We start from the raw sequence: 23,120 nt of genomic DNA, 5'->3' as shown, positions 1-23,120 counted from the left end.
GCTTGTCTGGAGCTAGCTGAGCTCAGCTCAGAATGACTGGACCTGCTCAAGTCAGGAATTGTCAGGCTCCACTAAGGTTGACATCATTGCACTGGAGCCTGAAATCTTCAGATTCAGAGGAAACAAAGCTGTCAGGGCTGTTCTTTCACTCTGATAGTGCTCATGAATGGAATCTGGGCATGTCATGGCTGAATAGGCAGGGCCTTAGTTCAATCCTTCACTTCACAGTTGAGAAGTAACTTGTGACTGGTGGAATCAGGCCTAGAGCCATCACCCCTCTGCTGCATCACCTCTGCAGCCTGCACTGGAACTTCCTACCCTCTTCTGGCATTGGTGATTGGGGCAGTAGAATGGTGTACTGGGGTGTTTTGACCACTTGAGAGCCATCACAGCACCTGAGAGGCTCATTTACCAAGGGAAACTCACCCTGCTTATTATTCCCCAGCAAGTGCTGAGGAATAGTTGTTTCTGATGGGAGTGGCTGGTCTTTGGGGGTCAGCTCTTGGCTAGAGCCACAGTCCTGACTTCCCTCTTCCTCTGCAGGGCAACCTCCTCCTCACAGGTGACAAGGATCAACTCGTGATGCTTTTAGACCAAATCAACAGTACCTTTGTCCGCTCCAACCCTAGTGTGCTGCAGGGCCTGCTTCGCATCATCCCATATCTGTCCTTTGGAGAAGTGGAGAAAATGCAGATCCTGGTGGAGCGGTTCAAGCCCTATTGCAACTTTGATAAGTATGTGGCTGGGGTTTCATATAGCCAAGTGAGAGTCCCCTCAAAAACCCAGGCTAGTCTGTGAGACTGAGCAGGAGTCACCTGGATTTCTTTCTGTTGGATAGTTCTGCCCATGTTCTGACATTTAAGGGGTTCTGTCTAGTGCAGGGAGGCAGTGATTGAGTTAAAGTGTTAAAGTGGCAGCCAGCAGGGCAGAGAAGGTGATGGATGTGAGAAGGAAAGGGGCCTGACAGAGGTGGGGAGAGCTGCCTGTGCAAAAGCCTGAAAATGCAAGAGAATGGTATAAGTTTGGGCACAGACCAGGTATGAAGGGGAGTGGGGGTCCAGGGTGAGGTGAGGGCTTTCAATTTCCTGTAAGGAATTTAGATCCTGTAGGCGGTTCATAGTTAAGCAAGGGAATGTTATGATCAATTTGGGTTCTGTCTTCAGACCTCAGGACTCTGATCTCCCCTAGGTACGATGAAGACCACAGTGGTGATGATAAAGTCTTCCTAGATTGCTTCTGCAAAATTGCTGCCGGCATCAAGAACAATAGTAATGGGCACCAGCTGAAGGATCTGATCCTGCAAAGGGGAATCACCCAGAGTGCCCTGGACTACATGAAAAAGCACATCCCTAGTGCCAAGAAGTGAGATACCCTCCCTTGGACTTTGTGCCTCTCCTCGTTCATCTTGGCACAGGGCTTCCTGTGTGTCCCATCCCCGTCGTTACACCCCCCCCAACCCATCTAGTGAGCATTCACTACAGAATTCCACGGTCCTTGCAGCCTTTTGGCTTCTGTGTGGGGGTGCTTGTTTCTGTCTGGCTTCTCCCTGGGTCCACTCTGATTCTTCATGACGTTCTTGGAAGGTCGCACTGGAAGAGGCCAGAATCAGCAGCAGCTTTCAGTGCTTAGCTTCCTGGCTGCTAACATACCCTTGTCTATTTGCAGTTTGGATGCTGACATCTGGAAAAAGTTTTTGTCTCGCCCAGCTCTGCCATTTATTTTGAGACTTCTTCGGGGACTGGCCATGCAACACCCTGCTACCCAGGTAAAATGACCATCCATCGTACATGTGGACCTCGCTCTGCAGGCAGGAATGTAATGGGAGGGAGCCATATACAATCTTTGTGAAAGAATACAGCCAGCAAGTCACTTAGAAGTGTGGCTTGCCTTGTCGGATGAGGCTTCCAGAGTGGGAGAACCTCTTGGCTTGTCTAGTTCTATGTGTGGTGGTGAGTTCCACTCTGTCTTAAGTGGGGCTCAGCATGCAGCAGTTAAATTGTGAGAGTTCTGGCTGTAACTTTAAGATAGTTTAGGGATGTTTATATCTCCATCACTGCCATTTTCTACTCTGCCCAGGCAGCTGGTGACTTTGCAACTCTCAGTCTCTCAGCACTGGGCTGAGTGTCTATTAATCCCTCACAGATCCTCACCAGCCTCACACAGATGATTCAGGCTGGAAGTTTTCCTTCCAACCTTATTTTAGGTAATTATAGGTTCCTACACAGTTAGTAAATAATACAGAAAAACATCAGTAGTGACATTGGAGCAGTCAAGGTGCAGGGTAGTTTTATAATGTACAGGTCCTTTTGCCCTTTGATAGTTTTGTCCATATTCCTCTGTGCCCCAGCCACAGACCCCTACTGACCACAGGATTCTATGTTCTATAATTTTGTCCGTGTCATTTCAGAAATGTTATGTAGCTTGAATTGTGTAACCTTTCAGGATTACTTTTCACTCTGTAATTTCTGAGATTCTCACGGATCATTGTACATGGATTGAGTTCCTTTCTGTTGCTGAGTATTGTCCTGCTGTAGGGATACAGCCTGGTCTCTTTAACCATCAACCCATTAAAGGACAACTAGGTTGCTTCCTGTATAGAGCCCTGCTTAAAGCTGCTGTGAGCCAGGCATGGTGGCGCACGCCTGTAGTCCCAACACTTGGGAGGCAGAGGCAGGTGGATCTCTGTGAGTTCAAGGCCAGCCTGGTCTACATAGTGAGTTCCAGGACAGCTGGGGCTAAAGGGAGACCCTGTCTCAAAAAGACCAAAATTTGCTATGAACACTCAGGTACAGGTTTTGTGTGGATATGTTTTTATTTTCTGGGACAAATGCTTAAGAGTGCATTGCTGGTGGGATAGTAGCTGCATGTTTAGTTTTATAAGAAGCTGCCAGGCACCACCCAGGGAAACTGACAATCTCAGTTCAATCCTTGTGAACCCACATTAAGGTAGAAGGGGAGAACCGACTCTGCTAGTCATCCTGACTATCACGCTAGTGCTGTGAATCATGAGTGCCCACATTCATATACAGATGTCACACACATACATTTAAGATCAAGAGACCACCATGCTTTTCTGGAGTGGCAGAACCATTTCCCATCCCACTAGTTTGTGAGTGACCCAGTTTCTCTGTCTTTGCTGGCATTTGGTGGCTATTTTTACTTCATGCTGGCGGGTGCAGTGACTGGATTTGTCTCACATTTCCCTAGTGGTTAATAATGATAAACAGCTTCTCCTGTGCTTCATCTGCATCTTTTGGGCAAAATGTCTCTTCGTGTCTTTTGCCATTTTCTAAGTGGATTTTCTAAGACTTAAGGCTGAATTTCTTTTTATAACATTCCGTGTTGAACACAGTTCTGCCTTCTCATCTGGCAGTCTGTTCTGATCACACACTCCAGAAATGGAGTGCCTGGGTTAACAGAGTAGAGAGTCTTGTGTGGTCTTTCTCACAGCTCTGTTGCTCAGACTTCACTTACTGCAGTAGAGAGCCACAGTTAATACATCTTCGTACACGAATCCTTTCTGGTGAGAGACTCCACATGCATTGTCTCTGCATCCTTATAACGGCTCTATTTCCCACAGGAAAAAAACAGGAACAGAGCCATAATTTGGCCAAAGGCAACACGAAGCTTAGAACTCCAATCACTTGGTTTCCAGGCTTGAGTGAGAGTAGACTCTGAGTTGCAAACTGAATCACTTTCTCTCAAGTAGGGTCTTATCTAATTAGACACTTGGCATTCACAATTCTGATTCATTTTCATCTGATAAATTTATTGAGCAGCTATGCTGTCTGGTCCTAGGCAAGAGGAGAATTGATCAAGACAGCCACAGTCTTACCCCTCTGGGAGCTTGAGGACAGAACCAGAGTCTAGCAGTGGCTAAGCCATGAATAGGTGCAGTGTGGCAGGGGAAGGGAAGAAGACTTGTAAGAGAGCCTCAGATGCTTGAGTATCCTTCCTCCCAACTGAAAAGTGGGCCACAGTTGTAGAAGGTGAGGTTGCAACGGGGGCTGCCATGAATGTGTGTGTGAGGGTAAGGTTTTCATTTCTTAATTTGTTTTGTTTGAGAGTTCTGTCTTGTACAGGGTCTTGCTATGTAGCCCTGGCTGACTAGGTCCTCCCTATGAGGCCCAGGCTAGCCCAGACTCTCACTAGTCCTTGCCTTGTCTTCCTGAGGGCTGTGATTACAGATATGCACCACCACTCTTGGCTTGGGAGTGTGGTTTTTCTCTCCAAGGGCAGTGCCATACTACAAAGAAGGGTTAGAGATAAAGACTAAGTGGAGGGCCTTTGTCATGATCCAGGTGAATGAAAGACAGTGGCAGCTTGAGCTAGCTAGTAGACAGCAGAGACCTAGAGGTGGGTGAACTGGGGTTTGGAGAGAGAAAACTTGAGTAACTCTAGAACTCTGCCCATTCCTTGGGTTGGGTGATAAGGTGAATGGTAGTACTGTTGGAGGAGATGGAGATTGAGGTTCCAGGGAGGAGTGATGATGACCAGGTCCTGTGATGTGTGGTCTACCCTCCCCTTTGATGGAGGAGGCTGGGGATACAGGGAGGAGAGATAGTGGCTAGGTCCTACGGTATGATCTGCCCTCCCCATTGGAGTATGGGCTTACTGTGGACAGGGTCTTGGTTTCCTAGTACCTCACACACTGCTTCACACATGTATGTCCATGTGCACAAACATGCACACTCACTGTAAACACTTAGAGTGTTGAGCTGGGATGGTCACTAGGTGTTAAAATACGGGCTCAGTGCTTAACACGAGACATGAGGTAACATGCAGTTTTGCTGAGGTGTGAATTTGCAGTATACTGCAGTGAAGGTGGATTTACGAGCTCCTGAGTGATCTAAGGCAAGTGCTGAGCTTTCACATCACAATCGGCTTTATTGTTTTCAGCTTTTCATAAAGCATGTAGTAATTGCTACTGATAACTTGTGATGGGGCGGGGAGGCAAAGGCTTTCAATGATGCTCTGAGACCACCTGGTAAGCTCACCTGCAGGGCTTTTCCCTCCTGAACCTGCCTCAGTGTTCTGCTTCTGTCTCCCCAGCCCCCACGGCTGGTGTCACCCAGCCCTGAAATGCAGCCTTCAGGCACAGGCTTGATAGCCATTTTAGTTCCTGTTATGTTCACATCCACACGCGAGAGCCTTGCCTTCAGTATGGGAAAATTGCCACCAGGTTTGGTTTGATGGACATGAGCTCCCAGGTGCAGAACTTGAGAGTGCTTGTGATCGCGGGGCTTCTGCCCGGGGGAACTCCCATGTGGGCCTACCCAGTGTTGCTGCTACTCTTAGCAGGGTGTTTTGGCTCCACCTTCACAGGTGCCTTGCTGCAACCTTAACATCATTCCCATTTTATAAATGGGAATGAGAGTGGAGTAACTAGTTAGAGGTCACTGGCAGAGCCAAACCTTATGTCTCTTACAGTGGAGAATCACAGGCTATGACTGCAGCTAAGCAGGTGACACGAGGCCATGCATGTTGGTTGATTGGCTAAGTCTTTGATTGAACCTAAGTAGAAGGCTGTCTCCATAACTCGACACCTGTATCTCTCTGGTCTCTTCTTGGCAGGTTTTGATTGGAACTGACTCCATCACAAACCTGCATAAACTAGAACAGGTGTCCAGTGACGAGGGTATTGGGACCCTGGCCGAGAACCTGCTGGAAGCATTGCGGGAACACCCTGATGTGAACAAGAAGATTGACGCGGCTCGCAGGGAGACCCGGGCAGAGAAGAAGCGCATGGCCATGGCCATGAGGCAGAAGGCTCTGGGCACACTAGGCATGACGGTACAGCCATCTCCCTAAGTCCCCACTGTGGATGAGGAGCCTTCCATAGGCAGCCTGCTGGGCTTCTGAACAGAGCTAGGCTTGAGGGGATGAGGGCTGGCCAGAGGAGGCAGCAGGAGCTATCTGTGCTGGGCACCCTCAGGTGTGACTGCTGCTGTTGTGCCACACAGATGGGTCAAAGTGACCTGGCAGGTTCACACATACAATAAAAGTGGAGATAATAACCGTTGTGTGTTCAGACACTGCAGGCACCTCACATAGAAGATTTTATCTAAACCTTCACGTGGCCCTGTGGCTTGATGTTATTGTACTGGTTTCCAGATGAAGAAGGTGAAGTGGATGGGCCAGGGCACATAGCTGTTAAATGCAGGACAGGACTTTGAATAAGGTCTGGTTGACACAAAGGGTCTGTTGTCCTACTTTGGAGACTAAATGGTGGCCCTGGAAGAGCCTTGTCCCAACAAGCAAACTCACGTGTCAGCAGTTTGACACTTACTGGGAACAGTAAATGATCAGAACATAGCAGCCCTTGGCAACTAAGACTTGGCATTGCTGGCACAGAGCCAAGGGGCTTTTTAGTGACGTGGCAACGTGCCAGGTTCCCACTGGATGGTTTCCTCTGCTTTAGTGGCTCCTGAACAAAGCAGGGAACAGCAGAAGAACCCAGGGCTTTTCATCATTAGGAGCAGAGGAAGAGATAGAGGTGTAGTGTACTGGTAGAGCCGTTGCCTCTTGCCTGGCATGCACAGGGCCCTGGTTCTGTCCCCAGCAGCACAGCAGGAGGGCTCCTCTCCATGCAGCATTCCTTAATGTGTACTTATGGACGTCCCTAAGCCAGGGGCAGTGTGGAGCCCTCTTCTGACCTGCGTACTGTACTACCCTACAGACAAATGAAAAGGGCCAGGTGGTAACCAAGACGGCACTCCTGAAACAGATGGAAGAGCTCATCGAGGAGCCGGGTCTCACATGCTGCATCTGCAGGGAGGGGTACAAGTTCCAGGTATGGCTGCTAGGCGGCAGGTGGCTGCATGGGCTCTGGCTTTGGAACACAGTCTGGCTCCATTTCCAGATGATGTCCATCTCATGCATGCCATTTTGTACCGAGATAGGCTTGTGCTTTGGGAAATTGGCAGGAGGTCAGCTGCCATTGTCTTCCTTTGCAGGATGGCAAGCTGAGCAGGCAAAGGAGCATCATTTGCACTGACCACCTGTTGGCTTCCCCCTCAGTGCCAGGCTGTCTGTACAGAGCTTTATGTAAACTGGGCAGTCATATCTTTAAACTCGTTAAAGGTCCTGGTTGATGGTTATTAAGAAGGCAAAGGGCACATGGCAGAGTCTACTCTGACCCCAGACCAGGGCATTTCAGATCACATGGTGCCGTTCTTGATCATAATTATGAAAGATCAGAGCCTTTCCTTCTAGGTACATCCAAGCTAGGTGACACCCAGAAGGAACAAGCATGGAGAGGGCCTGTTTGCTTCCCGACAGTCCAAGGAGGAAGCCTCCCCTCCTCAACCAGGCTTGGCCCTGCAACTATGGAAGGATAGGTGTCCCTGTTTTGTTGGTCCTGTTGTAGTGCAGCCTCCTCAGAGCTGCCTGACAGCTTTTGAAAAGCAAGTGGCCATGGAGACACTGCATGCTTCACTTCTAGGTAGATGTAGCATGGACAGAAGACAGCCTAGGCTTAGACCTCTGCCCTTGTCTACGTGGCCCTCTCCTGTTGGCTGCTCACACCTTTCTTTTACTCAACTATGTCTGGCTAGGTGTTTAACCAATAGCTAAGGTTCCACTTGTCATCATATCATGGTCTGTTTTCTGTTGCTGTAACAAAATACTTGGTGCTGAATAATTTATAAAGAACAGAGGTTTGTATGTAGTTCAGTGATACAGGGCTTGCATGAAACCCTAGCTTCCGTTCCCAACACTAAAATAACAAAACAAAACAAAATCAGATTCATTTAGCTCATAGTTCCAGAAGTTCAGGAACAACATGCCAAGAGCTGCAGGGTTTCTCCTACAGGCCCCATGGTGGGACCCCCCCCCCATGACTTATTTGTCCCTTAAAGGTCCCACCACCTCTCAACACTGCCCTGAGGAATTGAGCCTCAACATGTGGGTGAGGGTGGGGGCGGGGGCAGCAAGCAATAGTTAAGCCAGAGCATCCATTCTCCCAACCACTTCCCTGCCTGAACCCATCTAGGAGTGGAGACACTCAGTTCTCCCTGCCTATGTCAACAACTCGCCCAGCCTGGCAGGGAGTGTCTCCTCACCTCTTCTTTCTCTGTTGTCTATGTAGCCAACAAAGGTCCTGGGTATTTACACCTTCACCAAGCGAGTGGCCTTGGAGGAGATGGAGAACAAGCCCCGGAAACAGCAGGGCTACAGCACCGTGTCCCACTTCAACATTGTGCACTATGACTGTCACCTGGCTGCTGTCCGGTAGGCACTGGCCCTTGCAGAATGGCTTCAGCAGGCTGCCAGGGTTCCTGTCTCCTAAGTGCTTCAGCTCTGTACCTCTCTCTCTTTTTTTAAAATATTTTATTTATTATTGTTAATATGGATGAGTGTTATATGTGCATGTAGGTAAGTGCACCCGTGTTGTGCAGTGCCTATGGAGGACAGAAGAGGCTGTCAGATCCCCTGGGACTGGAGTTACGGACAGTTGTTAGCTGCCACGTGGGTGCTGGGATTCAAATCCGGGTCTTCTGCAAGAACAGTCAGTGTTCTTAACTGCTGAGCCATCTCTCCAGCCCCCTCCCCCCTTGCTCTGCACCTCTCTTGTTTCAGAGGAGTGGGCCACTTACTCGAGGGGCCCTGGTCTGTCCCCAGCAGTGCAGCAGCAGGGCCTGGGGCTGTCAACCCTGAGGCTTTAAATCTGCTTCTCTGACTCTAGGGTATTCCGCTTTAACCACATAGGCCCGTGAACTGTTCTTGTGTCTGAGAAAACGTGTCTGGCTTTGGCCAAGGCTGGTGAAGCAGTCTTATTTGCCTGAATTAGTGATGCCAGCATTTACATACACAGGTTACAAATGGCTAATTCTCGCCATGGGGCCAGGGTTATGTGCTTAGTGTTAGCAAGCCCTCCACACCACACCCAGGTGCTTTGATGCCAGGCTAATCCCAGCAGTCACTTGTCTCTGCTCTCCTCCCCATCCTCATCCAGGTTGGCTCGAGGCCGGGAGGAATGGGAAAGTGCCGCCCTGCAGAACGCCAACACCAAGTGCAATGGGCTGCTTCCGGTCTGGGGACCCCACGTCCCTGAATCAGCTTTTGCCACTTGCTTGGCAAGGTGAGTGCTGAGGGTTTCCCATAGCAGAAAGGGAGACAACATCTAGGATAATGGAGGGAAGGTTGTTTTCTGTCCTGCATGTGTTAACACTGTCTCCTGAGCGCATCACCGGGCATCCATGGTGTAGAGCTGTTCAGAGCAGATAAGGCTGAAGAATGGAGTTGACTGAAGTGGCCTGCCAAGGCCCATCCACAGAAAGAGAAGCTAGCATCCTCAGTTTCTTGGGTACCATGTAAAATTTCTGTTTGACTCTCCTTTGTTTTGATATTGGGATATAAGACTCTGGAACCCTGACTTGGTCATTTAAGGTCAGAATTTTCCAGAGTTACTTCTATGATACATGGCTCTGATGCTTAAACTATGAAAGAAGCAAGGGATTGCAAATTCCTTTTGAGGCCTGTGTTCCTGCACATCTAGACTGCAACAGTGACGCTTCTCTGAGTCCTTGTGTGTTTGGTGGGGGAGGGCTTGTGGAGTTGTGGCTCATCCCAGGTCCTATTTTTATTTATTTTTTTATTTTTATTAAAAATTATTTGTTTATCATGATTTGGGGGGCAGAGTTTCCCTGTAGCCCTAGCTGGCCTGGAACTTGCTGTGTAGACCAGGCTGGCCTCCATCTCCCAGAGATCCTCCTGCCTCTGTCTCCTGAATGCTGGGATTAAAGGTGTGTGCTACCATGCCTGACCCAAGTCCTATTTTAAAGCATAAAGGAAGAAGATAGATCAGGCACCAGTCAGTAATAATGACAGAGTGACAGTGGGAAGCAGCTGTGTACTGTGTGTTACTGCTGTGCATGTGAAGAGACTGAGACACGGGCCAGTCATATACTAAGGGTTGCCCGGTTAATGAGGGCAGAGCCAATTGTATATTGATTCAGGAGGCATGGGTTACCTACTGGAGGCCACTCTGGATCACCGTGTCACTCAGAATGAGTTAGTGCCACAGAATGTGTCACCTGTTTCCACAGTAAATTAGTCTTATGGCATCTGTCCATTAAGAAATGAGCCCTCCAAGTGGTGGCGGCTTCACACCGAGAGCGTCACCTGCAGTCAGAGCAGAAGTGAAAGTGCCAGGGTTCTGCCACATGCTGACCTCTGCAGTCATCGGCTGGGGTGACTAGTGAGGGCTCTGCCTTCCAGCCCAGGCTCTTGCCGGGGATCCTGCTCCCACATCAGTTGACTCTGCTTCTTCCTAGGCACAATACTTACCTCCAAGAATGTACAGGCCAGCGGGAACCCACGTACCAGCTCAACATCCATGACATCAAGTTGCTGTTCCTGCGCTTCGCCATGGAGCAGTCATTCAGTGCAGACACCGGTGGGGGCGGCCGGGAGAGCAACATCCACCTGATCCCATACATCATTCACACCGTGCTTTATGTCCTTAACACGTCAGTATCCTGCAGCCCCAGGGCAGTGCCTTGGCTAACATTCCATGCACCCCTCTGCCCAGCTAGGTCCTCCAGCCTTTGCGTCACCTCCCCATTAGTTCCAAAGCATGTCAGCCTTTTCTAAGGTAGGGTGCTAATCCACAGCTTTTTGAGTTGCACTGAGGGTGACTTCCTTTTCAAAGCTGTCCTGTTTCCCACAGTGGGCAGTCAGGGGCCCTATCCTTGGGCTGGCCTTCACAGGGAAGCAGGAACTGGGAGAAGCTGCTGCTTCCACTTTCCAGATTGTTCTCTTGAATGCGGGACTGTAGGTGAGAAGACTGGGAAAGCCACTGAACAGGAAGGCAGCCAGGAAAGAAGAGATGTTTTTCCTGTGTGCACCACTGGAGTGTCAGACGATGGCTGAAAGCATGATTTTTTTTTTTTTTTCTTTTGGTCTCCCTGTAGCCCCAGCTGGCCTGGAACTCACTATGTAGACCAGGCTGGCCTTGAACTCACAGAGATCCGCCTGCCTCTGCCTCCTGAGTGCTGGGATTAAAGGCATGCACCACCACACCCAGCTGAGAGTATGACTTTTAAACCAGGTATTCCCACTCCTCTCCAGATCCCAGATGCAAAGTAAGAGGTGCCTTTGCCTTCACTTGGATTTTGGATTTTGTTCTGCTGGGTGCAGACTTGTACGCGCTTCTCAGAGTCCCACAGCTCTGGTGTATAGAGGTGGCAGCCTGTGGAAAGGCTAGGTGCACCCCCCCCTCCCGCCCTGCTCCATGCAACTGACTTCCTGCTGAGGTACCAAGACAGTTGGCTCTTGTCTTTTTCCATGTCCCTTTCCTCCTTTTTCCTTGTGAGATAAGGCAGACCTTGAGACTGTAGGCTTCATTGTTAAAATCTCAGGGCAGGGCTTGCCAGAGCACATTACATCATCTGCCAACTCCCTGGGCTGTCAGAAGAGATACCTGGCATTGCCAGCAGCACAGCATTCTGCTGTCCAGACCCTGCTGCAGGCCCTGGCAGTGCTAATGCTAATTGCCAGTGTTCTTGGCCCCGAAAGAGGGTGTGGGTTTTGCAGAGACCTGTCTCTTGGCAGCTGTGAGCTGGATTGGACAGCTCAAGCACACCCAGTAAGGAAAACACTTGCCAGGATTGACCCAGCTGGATGGATCTGGAGACTACAGGTGTCACTAGGTTTTTCTGGGCTCAAGGTTCCAGAGTTGGGCAGTTGGCTCTGTCATAGTTACCTTGGGCAGGCAGGGGCTAGCCCTTGGGCATGGTTCTTAGCCACAGACTGCTGCCCCTGCTAGGCATCAGACATCAATGTGTGTTCATAGAGCAGTGGGGCCTCTGGTAGTGTTTCCACACAAGGTGAGTTTGCTGTGCCATGGCCACTATGAGCCAGGATGGAGCCTGGCCAGATGCTGTACCTTCTATAGGGAAGGAGAGCCAGTCAGATCTCCCATCGGGTCCACACATACCAGTTCTGCAGGGGCAGGGGAGGCAGGACATCCCCATATCCTCCCCTTCTGTGACGGTGACTGCAGTCTTAACCATCCACAGCTTGCACACAAAGTTGTCAGCACACCGTGTAGAGTGTCCACTCACAGAATGAGCACCAGCAGGCTATCAGGAACCAGTATGTTGGAAATACATTGTCTCTTTAAGTGTGTCATAAGGAAAGGGATCCAGACTCCTGGGGTCCTCAGCCCAGCTCTTTTCCCAGTGTGACTTTGGGCAATGTACTTAGCTCCCAGTACTGCAGCTTCCTTTTCTGTACAGTTGGGACAGTGGTGGTTGCTGTCTCACTGGATACTTGCAAGGATTTAGTGAGATAATGCACTTGGAGCACTGTGAGCAGTGCTTGGCATTCAGGTTTGCTGTGGTCATCATCATCACACAGTTTTGGCATGAGTGAGTGCAAGCAGCTGTCCACCATGGAGCAACTTCTAATGAAGAGGAGAGAGGACAGGTCATGAGGAAACAGCCTAAACTGGGAGCCAGGGAGCCAGCTGCACACTTAGCACAGACCACCTCAGCATAATATAGGACTGCGTGGAGAAAGGGGGCTTTGAGCTGTTGACTGCACCAGGGAGCCCATCTTTCAGTTTCATTGCTGACCGGCTTGATGTTGGCAAGTCTCCTCACTTCTCTCTGGACTTCCAGAGATTGGAGTGATGGAGAGCTGGTAATGAAGGGCTACCCAAGAGCCAGGAGGTGTTGGGAGTTGTGTTGAGCTGACAACAGTTCATAGCAGGGTGAAACCTGGGAGGGCAAAGACTTGGATTTTAGAGGGGGGTGGGCAGAGAGTTCAGCACCCTCAGAGCACTCCTCCCGGTTGGCCCTGCCTTTCCTCTGCTTCCATCAGACACTGTTTCTTCCAGAACCCGAGCAACATCCCGAGAAGAGAAGAACCTGCAAGGCTTCCTGGAGCAGCCCAAGGAGAAGTGGGTGGAGAGTGCCTTTGAGGTCGATGGACCCCACTACTTCACTGTCCTTGCCCTACACGTCCTGCCCCCTGAGCAGTGGAGAGCCACACGTGTAGAGGTCCTGCGCAGGCTACTGGTGGCCTCGCATGCCCGGGCAGTCGCTCCAGGGGGCGCCACCAGGTCAGTGCCTGCCTGGGAGGCTGCTGTCTGCTGTGTCCCTGGTGTGCTTCCAGGCTGCCTGCCCCATGGGTGCCTGGTGAAGGCATGCTTGTTGGACTTGGCTATTGATTCCAACACCTAGTCCGTCACCCTGCATCCACGCTGATGGTTGGCAGTTGCCTGGGTCCCTCTGGGTTCAGTGTTAAGTTGTTGGAAAGGTGGATCCAGGTTTCCTGCTGTAGAAAATTCAGAGAGGAAGGCAGCCAGCCCCCAGGGGATATCGCTGATGAGACAGTTAGTGCCAATAACAGGGCTACGCCAGGGAGCCAGACTTTCTGGCTCTTGCTGGATTTGGTATAAACTAGGGAAGTTTCAGTGTGGCTGTGGTTGGGGATTTTGTTTTCTAATAGCTAAAAGCTCATCCTTCTCTCCAGCTGTCCCACATTTCACAAGCCTTTCTTCTTCTAGACCCCCTCTCCAGTGGGCATTCCCGAAGAGGCCGTGGTTCAGGAAGGAAGTGGTCCTTGTGTACCTGAGCTTGGGTCAGATGGGAGGTATAAGTCACCTGTGGCCGGGCGTGGTGGCGCATGCCTTTAATCCTAGTACTTGGGAGGCAGGGGCAGGTGGATCTCTGTGAGTTCAAGGCCAGCCTGGTCTACATAGTGAGTTCCAGGCCAGCTGGGGCTACAGGGAGACCCTGTCTCAAAAAGACCAAAAAAAGGTCATCTGCAAATATAATGAGTCCATTTCCCCCACCCCACCTCAGCTCTTGGATGAGCCTACAGTAGTCACTGCACATAGCCACTCCAGTTGATGGTGGCCCCTGGACCGTCCCTGCCTGTGGGGAGCTGCACCACAGTATGTTGTCTGGTAGCTTGCTCCTGTCACTTGAACAACAGGTTCCCCTGCGTAGTTCTGGAGGATTTGTCTCTGTGATCCTCCTCTAGCCTCTGGATTCTTCACATCCAACCCAGGGATCCTTCCCACATTTATAGGCCAATAAGGGAGCAGGGAGTTGGGAAGAGCTCCTTTTTAGCCATGGTGATGACATGCCAAGTGACGTAGTGTGTGCTGAGTTGGCACATCTGAGGCCTTTCCCTCCATCAGCCCTGATACAACAAGGCTTGCCTATTCATAAATGTTTCATGTCCTCAAAGCACCCAGGTTGATGCTGGCCTGTTGAGCCTGTCAAGTAGGAAGGATTGAGTCCTGTTTGATGCCTGTGCATCTCCTGTCCCATTCCAAGCACATCATCTCCAGTGTGTCTAGGAGCTCAGTGTTACCCAGCTGCTGAGCTCAAAAGTTAGAACGCAAGAAGCTGAAATTGTTTAGTCAGACTAGATTTGCATCCATCGAACACAGTAGCTGTTGTCTGGGCACGGGCTCACCACAGTAGGCATGAAATCTGTGTCCACCAGAGCTGTTCTTTCAGCTAGAAGGTGGAACTTGTTCCTGTTCCAGGCAGTTAAAGAAAAGCTGATCTGGTCACAGCTTAGTTAGGAAATCCAGTTTGAGCAGCATTCATGTGTTGCCATTTTCTCTGTAGCAGTTTAGTCACCTTTCCTAATGAGCCTTAAGTAATTAAGTCGGGCAGCATCACCCAAGACTCTTGCTTACCAAAGTAGCACAAAGGTGGCAGGCTTGACCGTAGTTTGGGCTCTCAGCCTACTACTCACCAAACAGAACAGGTGCTGAGGGGTGCCCAAGATGGGACCCCCTTGGAGGAGAGACCTTTTAGCCAAGGACATTTGGAGGGTGTCATTCTGGTATTGGGGCGGTGTCAGGCAGGCCCTGAGTCTTGGCCATTTTAGGGTAGGAAGCAATAGCAGGTACACAAATCTATAGCTTAAAGGACGAGGAATATAGCTCAGTGGTAGAGCACAAGCACTTGCCTGATATGGTGAGCCCTGAGTTCAGTTACTAGCATCTCTCTCATACATACCCCCCCCAAAACAAAACAATAGCTCAAGAAGCTAATGGCATCTGCATGTTTAACATTCAGCAAAGTTGATTCCACCTCTGCCAGGAACTAGCAGATATGTAAGTCTAGAAGTTGCCTAGGCTTCCATTGGAGCCATATCTGGTATTTTCTGCCAGGAGTGTGGTTACAGGGAGCTGAGCAGTCCTTATCCACAGGCCCACTTTATAGTACCATTCACTATAGCCATGGCATACCCCAGCAGTCAGGCAGGAGAGAGCATGAATGCTTTAGATAAAATGACCCAGGCAGAGGCTGTAGGCAGCATGTTTCAGCAGACTTTTGTGAGTTAAGCATTTGCAAAGAGTGTGGCTGGCCTGTCCATGTAGACAGGCCCTTTTCTTGATGCTCATAGTAACATCTGTGCTTGTATCATTATGACTCTTGTGTGCATACAGGTATCTTCACACCATACTAAATGTGTACCTAATACTAAACATTTTGATACCTATTTTAGTCATAGGATGTGTTCCAGTATATTCTGAGATGTAGAACATGACCTTGGAATCAGAACAAGGGTTCATCTGGCCTTTTCTTCCCACAGCCGTGAATGACATCTCTCCCAGAGCTTGGGTGGTAGAAACCAAATGCTGATGCTGGCACTGGCTCCTTGTACTGGGGTGCTCTGCCATTCTTAAGAGACTCTGCCTGGTAGGCTCGTTCCTCACACTGTCTACCAAAGGCAGTGGGTCCTGACAGGGGCACCCCCAGTGTTCCCAGGCACTCAGTGGCCTTGAAGCTGTGCTGAGTCACTTGCTTGGGTGCAGATGATGCTTGTTAGAGACAAGAGAGGTGTGGTGAACAGCTCTGGGATTATTCCGGGATTTAGGAAGGTACTAGGTGCTGCATGTGCCATTCTCAGCCTCACTGTTGCTCAACACCAATTTTCTACCAGCTTGCTGGTTTTTATAGGGCACGTGTTAGGCAGATTGCTGAGTTTGGCTGGTTTATCTGTTTACTAGGATCCATCACGTCCAGGAGTTTGTGTGGGGCTGGGCACAGGGAGCATGGGGGTCCTTGTGTTTCCTTAGCCTGGAGTTTTTTGACTGCCGTGTTGAACCTATGTTACCCTGCTTGTGTTGACCCGATTTGGAAGATAGTGATAAGGTGGATTGTTGGGTTCCATGAAATCAGATGGATTTCATGGAACATTTTTGTAATGAGTACATTTTAAGGGCCCAGGGATTCCAAATTTTCTGCCCTCCACTGTTCTTTCCCAAGTAGATGAGCCTCTTTACTCAGGCTGTGTGATGGCAGATTCTGTAATTCCATCCATCCCCAAATGCTTTGCACTGTCTCTCCAAGATCACCTCTGGGGGTCTTCATGGATGGCTTTGCTTTCCCAGGTTGACAGATAAGGCAGTGAAGGACTATTCCGCCTACCGTTCTTCCCTTCTTTTCTGGGCTCTCGTCGATCTCATTTACAACATGTTTAAGGTAAGGAAACTCAAGGCCCAGCTAGCTCCTGTGGGGTATATGATGTCCTTATCCCTGCCTGGACCTGGTGGCCACATTGGCTGCTCACTGGCTTGGGCACTTTGCCCCTGAAAAGCAAGAGGCCCCCGTTGTGGAAGAGAGACGTGCACCTTTAACCCAGACCCACACATCCAGTTGGCAGCCGAGGCTACCTGTGTCATGCACCCTCTAAGCAGTGGGCTTTGGGCATACTGTTAGCTTTCCTGCTCTTGCCCCCTGCCCATGAGTAAAGCTTTGCCCTGTGTGAGTCTGCCCTACTTAGACCCAGCCCCCCAATAGGATGCACCCCTCATGCCTTCTGAAACTGGGAGCCTTTGTGTGGGTCCTGCAGTGAGATGGCTCAGTCAGAGCACGTTAGTCCTCTTAGCTTTGAAAATGCAGGTGGTGAGGTAGGATGCAACCGCATGTTGGAACTTGTGGATTCAAATGGTACAGTGCGTAAATAAAGGGGCCCTGTGGAGAATCTGTAGGTCCTAGAGGAAGGGTCCTCCCTCCAGGGAAGCTCTGCTGTGTATGAGATAGGCTGCGACAGTCCAGCAGACTGGAGGTAGAGGGCCAGGTGCATTCAGTCATTCAGCTGTCCCCACCTCCCTCTGCTTCTTATAGAAGGTGCCCACCAGTAACACGGAGGGCGGCTGGTCCTGCTCTCTGGCCGAGTACATCCGCCACAATGACATGCCCATCTACGAAGCTGCTGACAAAGCCCTGAAAACCTTCCAGGAGGAGTTCATGCCGGTGGAGACCTTCTCAGAGTTCCTCGATGCAGCAGGTCAGTGCAAGGTGGTGCTTCTCAGAGCCTCAGGAGCAAAGCCCCTTGTATACCTCACTGGAGCTGCTATAACTCCATCTTCACCTAGCAGAGCAGGTGCAGTACAACCGCCTCCAGCCACAGGACAGGTGTTGGAGTACCCAGCAGCTGCTGAGAGCAGTGCAGCCGTACTAGGTGCCTGAGGCCTCCGGCCACCGGCACTGCTCTTGGTGCATGAGCTTGGTGCTCCAGGCCACTCTGCTTAGTCTTGTTCTGTCAGTGCCGTTACGGAGGCTATGAAGGTTAGATAAGTGCCACAGGTACAGAGAAGGAAGTGGTAGAGCTGATTCTGACTGTCTGTGACAGTTCAGAGAATTGATGTAAGAAATAGAGCACACTAGTCTTCCTCCTGCCTCACAGCCGCTCCTAGGGAGGTGTAGGTTCTTATTCTGATCCTTAGTTAGATGGTAAAGATCAGCCAGAGCAAGGAGCACCTCCTGAATATGCAGCTGGGCAACAGCTGAACAGTTGTCATGCCCACAGCTCACAAAACTGAAGTTCATTATTCACTCCTGTGCACAAACTCTTTGTTTAACAAACACTTTAAGACCTGTCTGGATTTCCTATCCAGGCATCGAGTGGCAGGAACAAGGGCGGGCTTGCACTCTGGCCTGGGAAATCACGTAGGGTTACGGACTCGGCCCCTCTTGTTGCAGGTGTGAGTGCATCACGGCCCTCCATTGGTGCTGTCTTAGGAAAGGACAGCTATTGAGCAAAAGCAGAAGTAACCTGACCTACTTAGCTGGCTGCCTGCCTCTGTTTTCTCTTTGTTTTCCACGTGGGGATTGGGTGAAATGTAAAGATTCAGGAAAAAATCCCCAGACTCCATGGCCAAGTGAATGCCTCTGTTAACATTTCCTCTTACCTTTTTATCCTCTGAGAAGGAGACCCACTAAGGCCTGGGATCGCGCGGGTTCCTCTTTCTTCCTAGCCCTGGGGCCTCTGTGCAGGCCATTCTTCACAGTGGCCTCTGGAAGCTGTCCTGGGATGGGGGCCTCTGGGCCTACCTTGCTGTCTGAGCAGCCACGAGCTCCCTTGCTCACTTCTGTGTCTGTTACTTCACAGCTCCCTCCCACCTTGTCTTTTCAGCCTAGGCACTTAGGCAGTGGGCTTATCTTTCCCCCTCAGTTCATCGTAAGCAAGAGTAGGTAGCCTGTCTTGTCTCTGTCCTCAGTGCTGAGCCCTGTGTTTGACCCAGGAGTCTGTCAAGGTAATTGTGAAAGTTGGAGCTAGTGAGAAGAGGAGGTGGGCAGTTGGAAGGACTCACTAGCTTGCAGGCCTGGCATCTGCCCAGCCCTGGCAGCAGCGAGCTTCTAGCCTCCTCTTGTAGGCCAGGCTTTTACACCTTGACATCAGGACAGTTAGAACCTTCAGAACATCAGTTCTACCCTATTCCAATGCAAGAACAAAACCACTTCCAAAGCCAAGGGAAACAGCTGGCCACTTCCCCCTTCCTTTCTGCAGGCCCTTGGAAATGACTTGTTGGGTGCTGCCTGGGCTTCAAGTTGTGTAATTCAAGGCTTCAGTGTCTTCAGCCCTGTTGATGAAGGCAGGCAACAAGCTTGGGGCTTAGTGTGGAGGAAGCACTTCTATACACTGGGCCCTTCCACCAGAAAGGCCGGGATAGTCTCCTTGGCCTCTGTCTGAGAGTGAAGGGATGGAGTTCCTGAGCTCTGGCCACTTGCTCAGGATCCCATGACTAGTGAAGGGACTGAAATCCAGAAGACCCCCAGGGCCATACCCTGCTCTGCCATTCCAGTTCATGAGACCATGGACATTTGCCTTTCTAATGACAAAGGCATATTGCTGTCAGAAATCAGTTACAGAGGCTGGGGAGATGGCTCAGGGAAGTGTCTGCCATGCATCTGTAACTGATCTCTGATCCCCAGCCACCCACATAAAAGCCAGGCCATGGGTATGTCTAACACTGGTAGGGTGGAGACAGGTGGGTCCCCCTGGAGCCTGGTGGTCAGCCAGTCTAGCCAATCTGTGAGCTCTGGGTTCAGTGAAAGACCCTGTCTCAGAAATAAAATGGAGAGCAGTAGAACACAGTGTTCCAGGCATACATCACAGGTCCATGCTGGGGATGTGGCTGAGTTGTTGGAGGGCTGGATTTAGCATGCAGGAAGCTCTGGGTTCAGTCACCAGCAACTCACACATCAGATGTGGTACATCACTGTGATTCCAGGACTCAGGAAGTGGAGGGAGGAGGATCAGAAGTTCAAAGATATCCTCAGCTGAATCCAGGAAACATAAGACCCTGTCTCAAAAACGAAAACCTCAGTTGCAGTTGTTTGTGGCCCCAGGCAGGTTGACATCCTCTGCTCTGGGAAATTTGGACTAGCCTCTGCTACTTTGTCCCTAGTGGCAGCACCTGCTTCCAGAGCAGAACTAGGTTGTTGCAGGGTGAATATCTCCCCAGTCATTGCTGGAATGCAGTTAGTGGCTGTGTTGGAGCATGTTCGGGCACAGTGTGTTCTCTGCATGAACGAGGAGACTGTGACTCAGTGGGGCTCAGGGCCCTGCATGCCGCTCCCTCCCACACTCTGCCTCTGTTTTTCAGGACTTCTGTCAGAAATCACTGATCCAGAGAGCTTCCTAAAGGACCTGTTGAACGCAGTCCCCTGACTGTCCTCATGGAAACTGCGGTGATGAGATCGACTAGCTTCCCCCGCCCCCATCCCTCCGAGCACATTGGTTTCCCCTATGGATGCTGCATTACCACCATTCTCCTCCCTCATTTTCCTCAGAGTGGCTTGGGATTTTTAGGCTTCCCGTTTTATTTCGTGTGTGTGGTGCACTAGCTATGAAGTTGTCCATAGCCCAAGCCATTGAAGGACCTGTATGTACCTAGGAGCTGTCCGGGCCAGCTTAACACTTGAGTGTGCACATTTTGAGAAATAAACGAATGACTTAGCACACATTGGAAAGGAGGTTTGACTGCTGCTTAGCCATCTGCCAGCCCAGTGCTTTCCAGTGAGCGCATAGCCTTGGGGCATCACTGCAGGACTGACTTCAGGATTATCTTTGCTCTCTGGGCCTCTCAGCACCACTTGGAGCCTGCCCATTCTTGACCTGTGACCTAAGGCACTGCATTTAATGGCTGTGATTTTTTTTTTTTTCTTTCCCACCCTCAAACAGAGCCCATGGCCTTGGCTCTTTGGGGCCTTAGGAGCTAGAACCTGGTGACTCTGGGGGCACTGATGGCTTGCTGGGTTCTAGTCTCCAGACAAAAGAGGTCTTCCTCTACTTCAGAAGCCTTGGAAACATGAGACCATATCCTGCTGGCTGCCAGGCCCCAGGGCAGACTCAGAATAGTGAGAGTAGTTTCCATTCCCAGTGCTGGGCCCCCTGGGCTTTCTTTTGCGCAGCCTCCCTAGGAACTGTACAAGGATTGGCCCATGCACCCACCCAGTATCCTGAGTCCCCAGCTGAGGGCTCAGTATTGGTAGGTTTGTGTTCCTGAAACTGTCCTCAAACCTCTGAGACCTGCTTCCCATCCCCTGGGGCTTTTCACCTTCTCCCAGGCTTTAGCACAGACTAACCCAGTCAGTCTGGTGGAAACTTAGAGCTGGCTAACTCCCATCTCTTTTGTTCTAGAAAGCCACTCTACCAAAGGCTCTGGATGACATCAGCTTCTCTGTCTGAATGTCTGGGTTCATGAGGCTTGCTCCTCAGGCCAGACTGTTGGGTCCTGTGGTGCCTATGATCCATCCCCTTTGGAAGACTTCCACAGCCAGGGCCTCCTGTCACTTCCCCAGAGCCCTGCCTGGGCAGCCATAAGGCGGGAGCATTGTGTTCAGACCTAGCTAAGGGACAAAGGCCATTTGTCCAAGACCTGTTTCCCAAGTCCTGGCACACCAGAGCATGTGTATGCTTGGGAGCACGAGCCCATGGGGCCTGCTGGGGGTGGCCTTGGCTCTGAGACAGCCAGGTCAGGCTCTTTTGCCTCCTTCAGCCCCCAACTCTCCCACCTGAGGTGCCCCTGTAGGTGCTTCACCTGTGAAAGGGGAATGGTGGGCATCTGGGGCTGGAAGGTGGCAAGGCTTGGGAGGCCACCCACCTGTCCTGGAGGACAGGCACGGCAGCCCCCTTGGAAGTGGGCTTGTTTCCTATCTGCTCAGATTCTGCACTTCCTTCCCATGAAACTGTCTGGGAAAGGTTCAGGTGGGCTCAGCAAGGAGGGTTGTCCTTGGCTTTAGTTTCTTGGGTCTTCCACTGGAAATGGGGCAAGTCCGTTCCTCCAGGCCTCACGTGTCTACAGCCTGCTCTTCTGCTGGACTCCAGAGGCAGTTCAGATACGGGATGAAGTCACCATCCTGTAACTTGGTGGGGAGTAAATTGGGGTGCCAGTATAGATGGGGAGTTGGACCTGCTTACTTAATGTGGACTTGCAGTTGTATGTGACTCTGATGTAGGCCAAGCCATGATCACGGTCACACCTCAGGACCTGTGTTGATGCGGCACCTTCAGAAGGTTAACCAAGGCCTACAGAACAGGAGTCACCAAAACTCTTGATGAGGTCTCTCCTGCTCTGTTTTTCTTGCAAAGGCCTGTTCTGCCTGGTCTGGAGGACAGGCTACAATTAGCTATGCTTTTGGTCTTGAATGAGTGAGCTCATTAGGTGCATGGCAAGCAGAAATAAGAGAAGTGGGGAGTAGGGAGAGCAGCAAAGCAGTGAATGGGGCGCTGGCAGACAGCTGGAGGGAGCAGACAGAGGTAAAAAGTTGGAGCTCACAAATACCCAGCAGAAACCACCGGGGGGCTGCCCACTGAGGCAGCCCCGGGCATAGTCACCTCTTGGAAGTGGTTTACCTTCTAGTTGTTCTCAAGAGCACAGTGTTTTTTTGTTTTATTTTGGTTTTTTATTATGAAATCAAGCATTTATTGAGAACACAGAAAACCAGTTGGCAGCGAGGCCCAACTTCAAGTCATCAAATTTTGACTGAAGATGGGCTCAGTGGGGCATGACCATCCCTAAAGACACTCTTCCAGGGAGGAACCAGCTCTGGGAGAGGGGCCGTCTGACCTCCAGGCCTGGCTGGAGTCTCCAGTGGAGGAATGTGTGAAGGGCAGTGAGCAGTGCCCCAGGCCTGGGTTGCAAACAGCGTAACAGATGACTGCAAGGGGCAGGGAGCCAAATTCAGGCAGCAGTTCAGGGTGGGGGTCCAGGGCAGAGGCCTCCGCTGAGAGCTTGCACTTTTCAGAGCCACACTGGTAGGTGCTTTTGATATCCCAGAAACGGTCGCTGTGGTTGAACCCCAGCTAAGAGCGCAGTGTTTTTAATACCCAGCCACTGCTTGTTTTTCCCTTTGCCCAATAGAGTCAGGAGGCCACCCTGACCCAGGAAAGGGGGTTTTAGAGGACACTTGACACACACGTTTGGATCTGAAGTGGGGCACCAACCCCACTTTCAGAACCCACGTCAGTGAACTCAGCACATGGCAGTTTACTGATAGGATTTGGTCTGGCCCTGGCTTGTCTTGACTGCGCTGTTCTGGCTTTCCTAGGTGTCTGCTCAGGATGCTTCCCAGTGGACCCAGTCCTAGATGAGCTGCAGGCTTATGGATTCTAGGGCCAGGAGTGAAGGGCATCTCCATGTGCCTATATGAGGACACTAGACAAACACTGCCCAAAGCCACTGAGGCTCAGCTGCAGATCTCACCCTCAGTCAGCTGTTAGGCTTGGTGGTATCCACAGGTCACTGAAATCCCCAGCAACAAAACTGCAGGAGGGCCGTCTGCCCCTTCTCACCACTGAAGCCACTGGTGCTCTCCTCACATCAATCCCGATGTCCAGCCTTCAATCCA

The 23,120-nt window shown here is 50.8% G+C and overlaps 1 protein-coding gene across 12 annotated transcripts in view; it reads left to right on the top strand.

Annotated features, from left to right (window-relative positions):
- Ubr4 (ubiquitin protein ligase E3 component n-recognin 4) overlaps positions 1-20,240 on the top strand; it is a 136,525-nt gene extending 116,285 nt beyond the window's left edge. For 11 of the 12 annotated variants that reach the window (XM_017795274.2, XM_008821823.2, XM_029558037.1 and 8 more), the window contains 12 exons: positions 544-734; positions 1,189-1,362; positions 1,666-1,765; positions 5,575-5,793; positions 6,680-6,793; positions 8,090-8,232; positions 8,957-9,082; positions 10,278-10,472; positions 12,845-13,069; positions 16,373-16,463; positions 17,109-17,271; positions 19,874-20,240. In XM_017795274.2, coding sequence (XP_017650763.1) covers positions 544-734; positions 1,189-1,362; positions 1,666-1,765; positions 5,575-5,793; positions 6,680-6,793; positions 8,090-8,232; positions 8,957-9,082; positions 10,278-10,472; positions 12,845-13,069; positions 16,373-16,463; positions 17,109-17,271; positions 19,874-19,938 — 1,806 coding nt within the window. In that variant the 3' untranslated portion in view covers positions 19,939-20,240. The remainder of the gene's footprint in view (positions 1-543; positions 735-1,188; positions 1,363-1,665; positions 1,766-5,574; positions 5,794-6,679; positions 6,794-8,089; positions 8,233-8,956; positions 9,083-10,277; positions 10,473-12,844; positions 13,070-16,372; positions 16,464-17,108; positions 17,272-19,873) is intronic. The other variant, XM_029558038.1, reaches the window with a different exon arrangement.
- The last annotated feature ends 2,880 nt before the right edge of the window (positions 20,241-23,120 follow it).

This window comes from Nannospalax galili, unplaced genomic scaffold, assembly GCF_000622305.1.
Source record: "Nannospalax galili isolate Female #2095 unplaced genomic scaffold, S.galili_v1.0 scaffold1688, whole genome shotgun sequence".
Taxonomy (NCBI): Eukaryota; Metazoa; Chordata; class Mammalia; order Rodentia; family Spalacidae; genus Nannospalax; species Nannospalax galili.
This window is presented reverse-complemented; position numbering and strand designations above follow the sequence as displayed.